This window comes from Cyprinodon tularosa, unplaced genomic scaffold (genome assembly GCF_016077235.1).
Source record: "Cyprinodon tularosa strain WSP-4 unplaced genomic scaffold, ASM1607723v1 ctg112, whole genome shotgun sequence".
Lineage (NCBI taxonomy): Eukaryota > Metazoa > Chordata > Actinopteri > Cyprinodontiformes > Cyprinodontidae > Cyprinodon > Cyprinodon tularosa.
In genome coordinates, this window is record NW_024037916.1 from 655,192 (window position 1) to 668,361 (window position 13,170).

At 36.2% G+C, this 13,170-nt stretch overlaps 2 protein-coding genes across 3 annotated transcripts; one reads left to right on the top strand and one right to left on the bottom strand.

Moving 5' to 3' along the window:
• Window positions 1-204: 204 nt before the first annotated feature.
• On the bottom strand, window positions 205-3,558 carry mrps30 (mitochondrial ribosomal protein S30). Its single transcript, XM_038299858.1, has 5 exons — window positions 2,936-3,558; window positions 2,040-2,185; window positions 1,748-1,853; window positions 1,254-1,430; window positions 205-829 (listed from the first exon to the last, which is right to left on the bottom strand). The coding sequence occupies exons 1-5, from the start codon at window positions 3,525-3,527 to the stop codon at window positions 564-566; spliced, it is 1,287 nt and encodes a 428-aa protein (XP_038155786.1). The 5' UTR covers window positions 3,528-3,558; the 3' UTR covers window positions 205-563.
• A 4,782-nt stretch (window positions 3,559-8,340) lies between these two features.
• On the top strand, window positions 8,341-11,461 carry hint2 (histidine triad nucleotide binding protein 2). 2 transcript variants are annotated; one of them, XM_038300006.1, is made up of 5 exons: window positions 8,341-8,438; window positions 8,827-8,964; window positions 9,041-9,145; window positions 11,063-11,135; window positions 11,223-11,461. In XM_038300006.1, the coding sequence occupies exons 1-5, from the start codon at window positions 8,436-8,438 to the stop codon at window positions 11,312-11,314; spliced, it is 411 nt and encodes a 136-aa protein (XP_038155934.1). In that variant the 5' UTR covers window positions 8,341-8,435; the 3' UTR covers window positions 11,315-11,461. The 2 variants fall into 2 exon arrangements, with proteins under 2 accessions (XP_038155934.1, XP_038155926.1); XM_038299998.1 differs by lacking the exon at window positions 8,341-8,438 and adding an exon at window positions 8,445-8,590.
• The last annotated feature ends 1,709 nt before the right edge of the window (window positions 11,462-13,170 follow it).

The following is a 13,170-nucleotide window of genomic DNA, read 5'->3' on the forward strand; positions in this document are numbered from 1 at the left end:
TTAAATAAAATACAATTAAGGTATACATGAGATTTTAGCAATCCTGATTATCTCGCACCACCAAGTAAACAAACCAAAATTCAATTACGTAAGTACATGTTTCTAATGGTTTGGTGTTTGTATTAAATGGTATAGTCAGGCTATGTACAGGGAAGGCAGCAGACTCATGCATTTCATGATTAGAACAAAGTAGTTCAGACACAGTTCAGAAGAGTAGATGTTTTATTAACAGCTTTTTGTTTACAGTAGTTAGTTTCTCTAAAAGGCAAACTGGGAAAAAAGCTGTTTTCCCGTCAAAGCAGTAATGAGCTACAGCTGCTTCTTTACCAGGAGCAAACTTAACAATTAAATTATCAGGATAGGAGGGGAAAAAAATCTGTATCTGTTCATCCAAAGCTTGAATGTGGATTGTCTATCTGTGTTTAAGTTAGTTTAACAAGCTGAAAACAAACTCCACTGAATATCACAATCATATGAAATATTTCATGTCCGACTCTAGGTTTTTTTTTTTCCCAACTCAGACATCTGAACAAAATGCAGCTCCTTGTATCTTTGTCTCGGACTCAACTGTGAGGCTGATTCATGAGGAACTGAACCAGAAGCCTGACAACACCATCGTCCAGACCCACCACCTCTCCGTCCTGCACGTCCTGATAGAGCCGCAGGCTCTCAGTGCCCCACAGGATGTTTTTCCTGGGGTTGTTGCCGTCTACTTCAGAAGACAGGGCCACGGTGTTGAGCTGGTAGCAGAAGAAGGAGAAGTAGTGACCGTCTGTGATGACAGCCTGCGACACAAAGGGTCTGGAGACATCCTCGTAGTTCCAGAAACCTACAGAGGGCGGTGAAAGAAGGAAAACCCATCACTCTGCTTTCTTACAAAACTGCAGGATTCCTTTACGTTTTCCAGGAAAAGGTTTGTGGCATTTCAAGACCAGATGCTCAGATCTGGATGGATGGAAGGAAATAAAAAATATGGAAGTACAAAAACCTTTCAATATTAACTTTTACTTGATGCAAACTTATCCAAACCTGGAAAATCCTGAAATAAGTTATGTTTTCAGTAAAGGAACCTGTAAGTTCCAGTTGACATAGAGAGGTTAAATGAGGGAAGAAGACACAATGCAGCTTGGCTGAAGCTTTACGGCAGAAACACTAAATGGAGAGAATATCTGTGAACTTCTTTCTTCTATGTAATAAAAAAACCTCTAGGAACCAACACTGCAGTGGAAGCACGGACTGACTCAGTAACAGACCTTGGTATGTGGCCTGAGCTCCGGTCCAGGCAAAAAGACTGGCAACGGCGTTGGCTCTGAGGAAGGCCTCCACTTGGTCCGACTGCTGCTGCCGAGCCAGGCGCTCCCTGTGGTACCGGTCAGGTACCAGATGGAACTGAGTGTGACCATAGCAGACTGGGTCCGGCAGCTTCGCTCCTGGGACACAGAAAGCATCATGTTAGCACCAAGATTTACAAAACGGCTTTTAGACTGACAGAAAGCTTGCTTTTAATCAACTTTGCTGCCTTATTGCCATTCATATTTCCATCATTGGTTTCTTATCCTGAAGCCAAAAAAAAAATAAAAAATAAAAAAACCTTTCATATCTTTCAGTGGCTTAAATCTAATTTTTCTATCCCATATCTTTTAGTGAAAATTTGGATTTTGTTCAGGTTTAAAACACTTAGCCACCACTGAAGCCTGTAACCAGATTGGTCAATAGTGACTAGGAGTTTTCTTAACAGCAGTGTTACCTGTAAAGATGTTGTTTTCATACTGTCTTCTGAACAAAGGCATTAGATTGGGGGCGTAGGGGACTTCCGGGACCTCTGCTGTGTAAGAGGCCTCCAGTGGAGCAAACTTTAAAAAATTGAATACAAAATAAGAAGAAGTTGAAACATTGCAGCTTTTGGTGAAGTCATATTTAGGTGATGTTGACACAGAAACAAAAAAGCGACAAACCCAAATGAACAGATGTAACACAATAATAAGCTCTGAGTTGAACTGTTGCCAACGTTCGTGCCAAGACATTGCTGTGAATTATACCTGCGGTAACTGCTGGGGTATCCTAATCTGGCTGTGGGGATGGTCATCGATCTGGAATCTGATTGGCTCTAGTCGGCCTTTCCGGTGACCCTTAGGTATTGTCCTGGATCCCCTCCTCCAATAAAAGCTCACCTGTGGATTAAGATCTGAGGAAGACGGCAGACATTAGTGACAGAAACCAGAAATGAAATGAGGCTCTGGTTTGTGTTGTCTGCTGTGTAAGAACTGAGTGTGGTAATTGAATGTAAACTTCCTTTACAGGCTGCTGGTTGGAGAATTATAATTTCTCAGATCTAAAACTTGCTGAAGAATAAAAAATGTTTAGCAACAACTGTCCACAGTTGTAATTTCAAAGCACATGTGCAGAAATCCAGCCTTCATCAGGCTCCTTTCTAGCCTCAAACGTGAACTATCACTTTTACAAACCTACAGGAGCTAAGAGCTGATCTCTACCCTCACATATTTCACAAAATCACCACAGCTCTGATTGGATTATTCTGGATTATCTGAACTCCTCTGTGCTGACCAGTTGTTTTAAGAGAGAGTGGAGAAATCTCAAGTTAAAAAGAAGGTGTCATAAGGAAAAGGTGCAGCAGGTATATCATATATATATATATATATATATATATATATATATATATATATATATATATATATATACATACATCAGCTGAAGTCTCTTATCTAACATGATTATTGCACAGGTTATTGAATAGGTATTTATATAATAAGTAGGTTTTCAGTGTCTTTCTGTGGATCAGCCACCTTATCAATCAGTAGTGACTACAGCTGCCTTGTGACCATTGGGTAGAAATAAATCCCGGTCATGTCAGGAACTATAAAGTAGAGTTTGTTAGTTAAATATTGTCTGAGTAGAGAAACTTGATCATCCATACCCAGACTGGAGAGACGGAGCAGCGGATTGTATTTGGTCAAACTGTGGGTGAGACCAGAGACCAGGGTCCTCAGGAAGGGGCCGACCACCTGCTCCTGACTCTTATACAGAAACGGTTTGCGTTTCTTCACCTTGTGCCAGTGCTCGTGTAAAATCACACGGGTGACGAGGTCACGGATCTCACTGAACGCAGCATCGTCGATTCCCGTGGCAGCTGTGTGATCCTCGGCTGCAGGAGGGCTCTCCGCTCCTGGGGAGAACTTCTCCGGCAGGCCGGGGATATATGCGGTTTTAGTGAAGTGCTGGTGCCATCTGTCCGGGTTACGAGCGAATGTCTGAGGGTAGACTACAAACTTCATCCGCTGGATGCGAGTGATGAGGGACAGCTTCTCGTCCAGGGGAGAGGCGCAGATCTTTTTAACTCGCTCCTCGATTTGCCGCAGCCGCGCAGCTTTGCTTTTAGCCGTCAGTGAGGCGACTATGGGTGGATAAGAAGGCTCCTTTACGGCTGCTTCGGTGTGTACATGTCTGTGGGTTCTGAGCGGGTGTAAACTTTTAGGGAGAAGCAAGGACAGCCTTGTGCGGGCCGCCATGTTTCTTCCTTCTACGGTGGAGCTTCTTCTTCTTCGGTTTAAATGGGGTGAGCAAGCAACGTTTAGGTGTGCATTACCGCCACCTTCTGAATAGGAGTGTGGATCAGAATTTGAAAATGTCCCTACATTCTATAATGTAAACCTGTTTTCCTAAAAAAAAAAAAAAAAAAACCCAAAATCTATATATATATATATATATATATATATATATATATATATATATATATATATATATATATATATATATATATATATGCACATATATAACGAGACCATACATTTACCGATTGGAGTGGAGAAATCTCAAGTCAAAAAGAAGGTGTCTCAAGGAAAAGGTGCAGCAGGTATATCATATATATATATATATATATATATATATATATATATATATATATATATATACATACATACATACATATATATATACATACATACATACATACATACATACATACATACATACATACATACATACATACATACATACATACATACATACATACATACATACATACATACATATATATATATATAATCGGATTATAGAGAAGAAATAAAGAGAATAATAAAAATTCAGGAAAGAAGATGAGAAAATCAAAATCAATCTGAGCCCAATATTAGTTTTAACAGATTTGAAAAAGAAAATAGGGGAAGTTGAAATGGCAAAATCATTGAGAGACGGAAATTTGCTAGTTGTTTGCAAATCACAGGGGGAAAAAAGGCTACGTTATATTTTGTTATTGATGGCTATCATAGTATTAGAAGGGATAGAGAGGAGTGTAATGGAGGTGAATGTATGATTCTTTTAAACAGAGGGTTGCGGTATAGACTTCTAGCAAAGGACAAAAACACTTGAATATATTGCTATTGAATTATGAACAAAAAAAGTTTTAGCTGATACTTTACTTTTAAATAATTTTTGTAAGCAATTATTTGTACATTTACTGGATAAAATAATATTAGATTTAAATGAAAAGTTAATATGGTAATTTCAGCACTCACAACTCAGTATGGGATTATAGGACAGATGGAAATGGACTGGTTAATGAGGTGGTAATGGAGTCTAAAAAATCTTGTGTGCATTGATAATGGAGATGGAAAAGGTTTAAATATATTGCTGGAAAAGTACAACAAGCAATTTACAAAATAGAAAATGGTCATATAAATTGGGTTTTAAATTCTCAGTTGTTAAAACAAAAGTAAGGCTATTTACAAGTGAAATGAATCAGGTTCTATAAAGATATATAATCGAGAACCTGAAAGAGAAAAACCATGTAAATTCTTAGGGATTTGATTTGATGTAAAATGAATCTGGAAAATACACATTGAAAAGGTTATAGAGAATATAAACAAATATTAAATATATTGAGATGTGTAGTTGGGTATGAATGGGGGCAGATAGACTCTGAAAATGATCTACATGAGCTACTACTGATTATGGTTGGATAGTTTATGGATAAGTGTCTAAAACAGAACTAAAAAAAACTAGATGTCATCCAAGATCAGGCTTTATTAGTAATTACAGGAACAATTAGAACAACTCCATCCTCTGCTTTATAGATAGAGGTTGGTGAAATTCCATTTGCATGAAGAAGGATTCAGCTTTCATTAAACTACTGGGTCAGTCTGCAGTTAGCAGTTATAGATCCAGAATTCAAAATCAACATAGGGAGGAAGCTAAAGTCTTATCTATATATATACTGCAGAAATGATAGCAATAATGCTGGTAGTAGATTGCATTGGGGATGTCAAACCATTAAGAGCCGTGATTTGCTCAGATTCAAATTCATCATTAATCGCTCTACAAACAATTAATTCAGAAAGTTGTCCAGGTATACAGTGGGAAATTTAACAAATACTTTATTGCATTCAGATGACAAGATTAATGGTAGTTTTTATTTAGGTTCCTGCACATATAGGGCCAAAGAGAAATGAAATGGCACATATAAAAAGCAAAAGCATCCACAAACTGGAGTGAGAATGATATTAGAGAGGCAGTTAGTTAACCAGAGGTTAAGAGCATTATCAAAAGGAAAGTTAAACAGAAATGAGAAAATTGTAGAAAGATGATACTAAAGGAAGGTCTTTTTAAAGAATACAAGGAAAGGTTGAAGGAAATAAGAAGCTATATAGGAAGAAATAGGATTAAGGAAAGGATAATATAATAACTAGATTAAGGTTGGGACACAGAGGACTTAACTCAAACATTACATATATAATGGGAAAGGGAGACAATATGTAATGTATAGTTTTAGGAAATATTAGAAGAAATTATTAGAATTGTTAATGAGTCTTGGACTGGAAAGGGAACAATTAAACATTAAAAAGGCAATTTTTTTATGAGTTAATTTATTTATTTATAATTTTTTTTAGTTTGTTACCGGTTTGGGAAAAAGAGTATAGAGATTGTTATTATTACTATTTTATAGCTTGTTAGTCCTGGTCTACACTCTTACTGGATTGTGGCGGTAATGCGTCAAACTGTTGCTTGCCAGCCGTCATTAAAACTCAAGAAGAAGAAGAGTCTGACGCGGAAGCTGTCACTAGTACTGTTGCCACCATAGATATCCATAATAAAGGCTAGATGTCTCGTCTGCGCTGCTGGCCAATGGGGGTCGACGTCCGCACGTGGCGGCCATCTTGCCACAGGCAGCTCGCTCATTTGTAACATTGTGTTTTAAAGGCGCATGTACTTAAATAACCATAACTTCCTCAATTGTCTAACTGTTTGGTTTGTTAAACAAAAGTCAGACACATAGTTATGACACTGCACACTTCTGAATAATTATAACCATGGAATTTCATATGAAAAGAACATTGAATAGAACATACAGGTGCAATAAATATACACATGCACAAGGTATTTATGTTAAATCAATATATGCTATTAAAACTCAGTGTACTGAATGGCAACATGATATATAGATATATCTATATAGATATCTATATAGATACCTAAATATATATATATATATAAATATGTATATATATAAATAAAATTATGTATATATATATATATACATATTTATATATATATATTTTAATATGTATATATATAAATATGTATATATATATATATATATATATATATATATATATATATATATATATATATATATATATATTTTAATATGTATATATATAAATAAACACTTATTTGGGTGTGATTAATTATTTCATAGTCCTAATTTATTTATATTTACATACATACTTTTATAATATGAATATTATTGTTATAATAAAATATGAAATACTGACAAAAAAGGCTTATTGTGTGGCAACCTCTTGGTGTAGAAGCATAATCCAGGTTTCAAATTAAAGGTAACACTTTGAAGTTTCATGTAGACTATTCGGATTATATATCAGGGGTAATTACACAAAAGTTCCTATTTTTAAACCATTATAAAAGTGACATTTATTTGCTATTAAAATTGGAACAATAGTCCCCTTCACAAGTATATATAGATGTAGCATGTTGAAATCCCCACCTACACTACTGTGATGGTATACACATGGAGGACAGAGATTTAAAAAATAACCCAAAAAACATAGCTTGGCTAATGCCCTTTGAAAAGGAAGGTTTTATTGAGCTTCTGTATAATGTACAAGAGAGCGTTGTCCATAAGGCCATCAAAGCGGACAGGAAGGTAGCTGTGGTCATGTACTAGTGCAGGAATGTCAGCAAACGGGGATGGAAGATCTTCTCCTCCTGCTTACACATTATATAACCTGCAGAAACAAAAACAAAAGTGACCAACAACAATTCACGGTGTATAAGATTGGTATATTTGAAGATGAGCTGGAAAGTTGAAAATGTTTGGCACAACACCATCTTTAAGTTGTCCAAATGAATTGATTGGAAATCATGTTAAATTCTGCCTCTTCCGCTGATGTAAAGTTGCTGGTTAACGTTAGCAGCTAGCTAAACTGTAACGTTAGCTGCTAACTTACTAACGTTAGGTCTCACTTTGCAGCTTCTTGTTATTAGCCAGCTAACGTTAGGCTAATAATGAAAATACAACAACACTCAGATTATTGTTATTAGCCAACTAATAACTACAACCACATCCACAAATATTGTAATTTACACCAAAGATTAATTGTCATACAATCGTTATTGGTGTCAGTAAAACCTATATAATTGACCAATAGTCTCAGCCTTGATAACTTGCGCAAGTAGCCGTGATGCACAACAATGCTGCGCGATTAAGTCATTTTTCGACAAGAAAATCTGCAATTTCGACATGTTCAAGCATCAAGAATAATAGCCACGTTCATAATGTTTGTAAGAAACCAAACTGTTTGTAAATCCGTCAAGAATTCAGTGAGGTAAGAGTATTTGTGTTCGTGCTGATCAGTCACCTTACATTAGGTACCACAGAGCACAACAGAAAGCCTGCCTGAGGCAAGATGGCCGCCGGTGATGACGTTTGAGACTCCGCCGTAAGACATCTAGCCTTTATTATGGATATCTATGGTTGCCACTCTCTGGTTTAGGCAGGAACTGAACTGCTTGTTCCTCCATACATTTCATCTGATTTTCAGTAGTTGTATTTTTATTAATAATTTTTTTTTTATTTGTTTGATGTTCTTGAAGTAACCCCGCATACGTCATAAGTGTCGCCTTTAGTGTCATTTAAAATATGTCGGATATTTGCGTTAACAATATTAGCAGGCGAGAAGATTCGTATTTACTACTTTTGCGTTGAACAACATTTTGATAAAAGGGGGTCGATGTATAAAAACTAAATCAAATTGACTTATAAAGCTCATTAGCAAGTTCCCGATGTAAATTAAACAGAACAGGTCTAACAGCAATACTCCATTAAGCTGGGATTTTACGTGAGGTACCTGAATGTAGCATTACCTCGGCGAATTTGGGGTTGGAGTTTCTGAGTTTGGTCTGCAATGGTAACAGAAACGGAGAACAAAGTTCAGCTTTTCCAGCAGTGAACTACAATAATAGTTAGCTAGCTATGTATATTCGTAATATTTTTCGAGCACAGTTGGTCGGAGCCAGAGTCCTCCTGTTTAACCATGTGCAGCGCGTTTATGGAGCCCAGGTAGCTGCCCTAAAACCAATCTGCTTCTTTACTATCATAAACATTTTAATTTCGCTTAATGTTGCTGAGCTTTTGCTCAACAAAAACTCTGGTAGTTCTGTCGGTGGCTGTGGGAAACCTTCAGTATCCCACCCCCAAGAGGTTTGACGCATTAACAAATTAACCTCGACTAAACGCGCTCTTCATTTGGTTATAGTACAAAAATGTTCAAATCTGCCTGTTGTCAAAACTTTCAGAGATCACTCTGCACCAAAAGTGATGAGGTGAAGCTGGCAGAGGAGGCTAGCAGAAAGTATGGCTCTCCAGGTCCAACCATCTTCTCCAAAGTGATTGATAAAAGCATCCCTGCAGATATTATTTATGAAGATGACAAGGTAAACAACACATAGAGAACTCACATGGTCCAGTCTATCGGAAATAACACTATTTTATGTTTTTTTGTCTTGTCAGTGTTTGGCATTCAGGGACATCAACCCACAGGCCCCTGTTCACTTCTTGGTCATTCCAAGGGCCCCTATTCCTGGAATAAGTGCAGCTGAAGATGATGATGCAGAGGTATGAAGCTCTGCTTCCTGTAGAATTCACTCTTCTGTAATTATCTTTAACTTTGCCTAACAAAAAAAATAAAAACAATAGTATTACAATTAAATTGAAGAATGTCAAATTGTGGTTTAATTAGCTAATGGAAAAGAAGCAATCTGAAAGAGCAACCTTAACGTGTCTTGATTGATATATTTTTTTAGAAGGCTGAGCTAAATTTTAGTTGCCAAACTCGGGCAAGATTACTGCTATACTTGTAAGTATCAAGACATTACTTACACAGGACCTGTCTGACACAATGAAGTAGGCCAAACATTCTAAAAAGTATGGAAGCAAATCTTTACCATATTTCAAATGAAAAAGCATTTCCAGAAATGCTTTCTCATTTTAAGAATACGGCTGCATTACTTGACTCATAAATAAAATGAGTAATCAATCATCCTATGTGCATTTGCACTTTTTTCTTTAAGACTGCAAGTTTTATGCCACAATCAAAGAGAAAACATAGCAGACGTTGCTTTTTTGTTTTCGTGGTCTGCCAGCAAAGTACTGTCCATAACTCAAAAACGGAAAAGCATTCTGAGCGGCGGGCGAAGCAGAGTAACATCAGCAGCCGCTTTTCCTCAGGAAGAGCTCTTCCTCAAATGTCTTTTTCTTTTTCATTTTAATTAAGTAAAAGGATAAGCAGTGTTAAAGAAGAAAATGAAAATGCAAACAGGATTATTGATTACTAATTTCATTTATGAGTCAAACAATGCAGCCACATTCTTAAAATGAAAAAGCATTTCTGAAAATGCTTTTTCATTTGAAATATGGTAATGATTTGCTTCCATAAAAAGAACTTAGCTCATCTGATAAGAGTAAAAATGGTCTCTAGTGATCCACTCCAAATATTCATATTTGTCTATCTGTGACATCTATGGTCCCTACCTCAAATATATTTTAAGGACAGCTCTATATATTTTGGAAAATTTACTTACTGTAACTAACATATGCAGAACATAAAGAGAAAAAAGCCCATTTGGAGAAAATCTTTAATTTCTAATTTGGTTCTGGTACAATTTGTTGAATTATTTTGAGAAATTCTACGGTGGCTGGGAGGTGCAAATATATAAACATGCAGCAAATACAGGAAGTACTGCAAACACAGCAATGAATTTAGTGCTAAACACAGGCAAAGTAACAACATTGCAAAAGAGAAATGTTGCAAACCTAGAAAATAGAAAACAGCAGAAGTGCAATTTTATGAAAAAGCATCAAACACATTAATGATGCTAAAACACAAACACATGCAAAGTAGAAAATTGTAACTTGCAAAACAACAGTAAGTTAAGAAAAGCTGCAAATGAGCTCTGGATGACAGGAGTGCTTTTGGCCACCAGGGGGAGATGATCTCAAACTCATTTAGGGCCAGACTAAGAAAGACATTAACAAGATACCCAGAGAGATGAAGTGTTTAAAAAAGATTAAAAGGAAAACAAACCTTTTCTTTCTTACTGTGTAATGCAATGGATTTGGTCCATAGTAACCAGATCATAGTAATGTCTGTGGTTTGGTGCCATATCAGCCCATGATTGTTCCTCTACTACTGGTTTTGATCCCTTTCATTTAGTGGAGTTTGTCTGCAGCTTTTCTTAACTTGCAGTTTCTTTATTTTATTAATTGAAACATTTTTCATTTACTTGTGTATTTGCTTATTTGTCACATTTTATGTCTGTTAGTCTAATTTTTGTGTTTGGACTACGTTTTGTAATTGTTGAGCATATGCTTATTTTATATATTAATTAGCAGTGTACAAAGATTAAATTTAAGAGCTATTTTAAGTTTTATGTATGATGTAGAGGTTCTAGATCCAAACAACTTTTTAGATTTTTTTTCTTTTTTTTAATATCTCAAAATATTCTGTCTTCTTTATTTTTCTCCATCGTTCAGCTCTTGGGACATTTGTTAGTTGTTGCTAAAAACGTGGCGAAGCAGGAACCTCTTAGCGAAGGCTACAGAGTGGGTAAGTATTTTCATCCAGTAAGTAAAGATTCTTCTCAGTAATAAAATTTATTCAATTATCAATTAATGAACTACGTTGAATTGGCAGTGATCAATAATGGAAAACACGGATCTCAGTCAGTGTACCACCTTCATATCCATGTTCTGGGAGGAAGACAGATGGCCTGGCCACCAGGATAAAGAGGATCACACAACCGTGAAAATGTCTGCAGCCATTCTTTCAAGACACCACGTTTTTCTCAATTTGATTAATTAATTGTAGCCTGTAGTTTAGTAGGATTTTTTTTAGGTCTTTCAAGTGTGTGTGTTTTTATTTTTTTTTATTTTTTTTTTACTTTGGTTGTCTTTAATAACACAGGTATTAAACAGGCAGGACAGATTGCACACTATATGTTGAAATATCCCACCCTTTTTAGCTATAAGCACTTTGGAAATCCTGTCGTTGGGGCAAAAGTAGCTTTTAATGACCGTGACAACAGATTTTTTTGTTACAGAAAAAAACCCCAATTTGTCTTACAACAGACTACTTGTAATTAAGCAGCTAAAAACTGTAAATGAATTATATTGAAATATCACATGAAGGCCTTCAGTAGTAGGATACCTGCTGTCTTATTTCTACATCTTAAGCCTGATTTCAGAACTTGTATAAGCACGAAATGACATCTATCTGTTCTGAAGTCTTTGTGTTGTGATGTGTACAAAAATGCTTTATTATGTCAAATGCGAATATGTTGATCTTTGCAAATGTAAAAATGAACAGATTTAAATAAAGAATTGTAATTGTATTTTGATTTGACACAAGTAAGGTCAAAATGTTCAATGCCTGTGATTTTTTTCTTGATATCAATGACCTTTTATTGGAGGGGAATTAATTTGCAGACATTGGATGTCTTAGAAATTAATCTTCGATGTTTGTTGCAGAACAAATCTTAGCCCATCTGAACCAAATCAGTGAGAATTAGTATTACTTGCTGGTTTGAGGGTTAAGTAGCATCATTTTAGCATATGAATTTTAACCATCCAAAATTACTCAAGAGTGAAAAAAGAATATACAACATAATCTCAAGAATATCCAGATGGTAATGCTAGTACATATACACAACAGCAGGGGTGTATGGCAGACAAATATCCAAGAGGACCCAAAGTGCAGCTTCACAGCCTTTAAATGGTGTGCAGGTGATCGCTGATTGACGGAGACCCAAGAAGCGGCACCCAAGCAGGAAGAGGCAGAGCCTAAAACGAACTGGCATTACTTCAGTGTGAAAACAAAACGACATCCACCTTGGGGATGTAACACCCCCACCCATAAGAAACAATATTAAAGTTTGTTAACATTGTACACAAACGCACTCTTGAGAGTTTATGTTACTTGATTTCAGTATTCTAATTTTGAGAGATCAAAGCCCACCTCATTAGTCGTTGATTGTTGATGTACATTCATGCAAGGAACACAAGAAGGTTTTGGTCATTAAAGACCTGGAGGTTTTGAAGTGGATCCCACGTACACATCAAAGTGCTGCAGAGCCAGAATCATTGCTAGAGTCTCCTTTTCAATTGTTGAATATTGTCTGTTATGGGCATTAGACTTCTCACAAAAGGAGCAAACAGGATGCATCACTCACTGGGCAACATCTTGAAGAACAGCTCAAGCACAGGAGCGCTGAAAAAATAATAATACAACCGCTTTTGGGATTTACTTAATCATATTTTGTAATTTTAACACAACTATTTTATGTCCAAACCTGCTAACATGAAACAATTGTGTTAAAGTAACTAAATATGATTAAGTAAATGCCAAAAAACGGTTGCATTATTTTTTTAGTGTACTGTTTGTGATAGGCATTAAATTTCACACAATAGAAGCAAGCAGGATGTGTCACTCGTTGGACATCATCTTGAAGAACAGCTCAAGCACAGGAGCACTGGATAGAAGACCAAAAGCACAGTCAAACGTATGCTGACATGCAAAACTCCAAATAAATGTTACTCTTGGACTGCAAACGTTAATCAGCCTTGTTACAACTTCAGATAAGTAT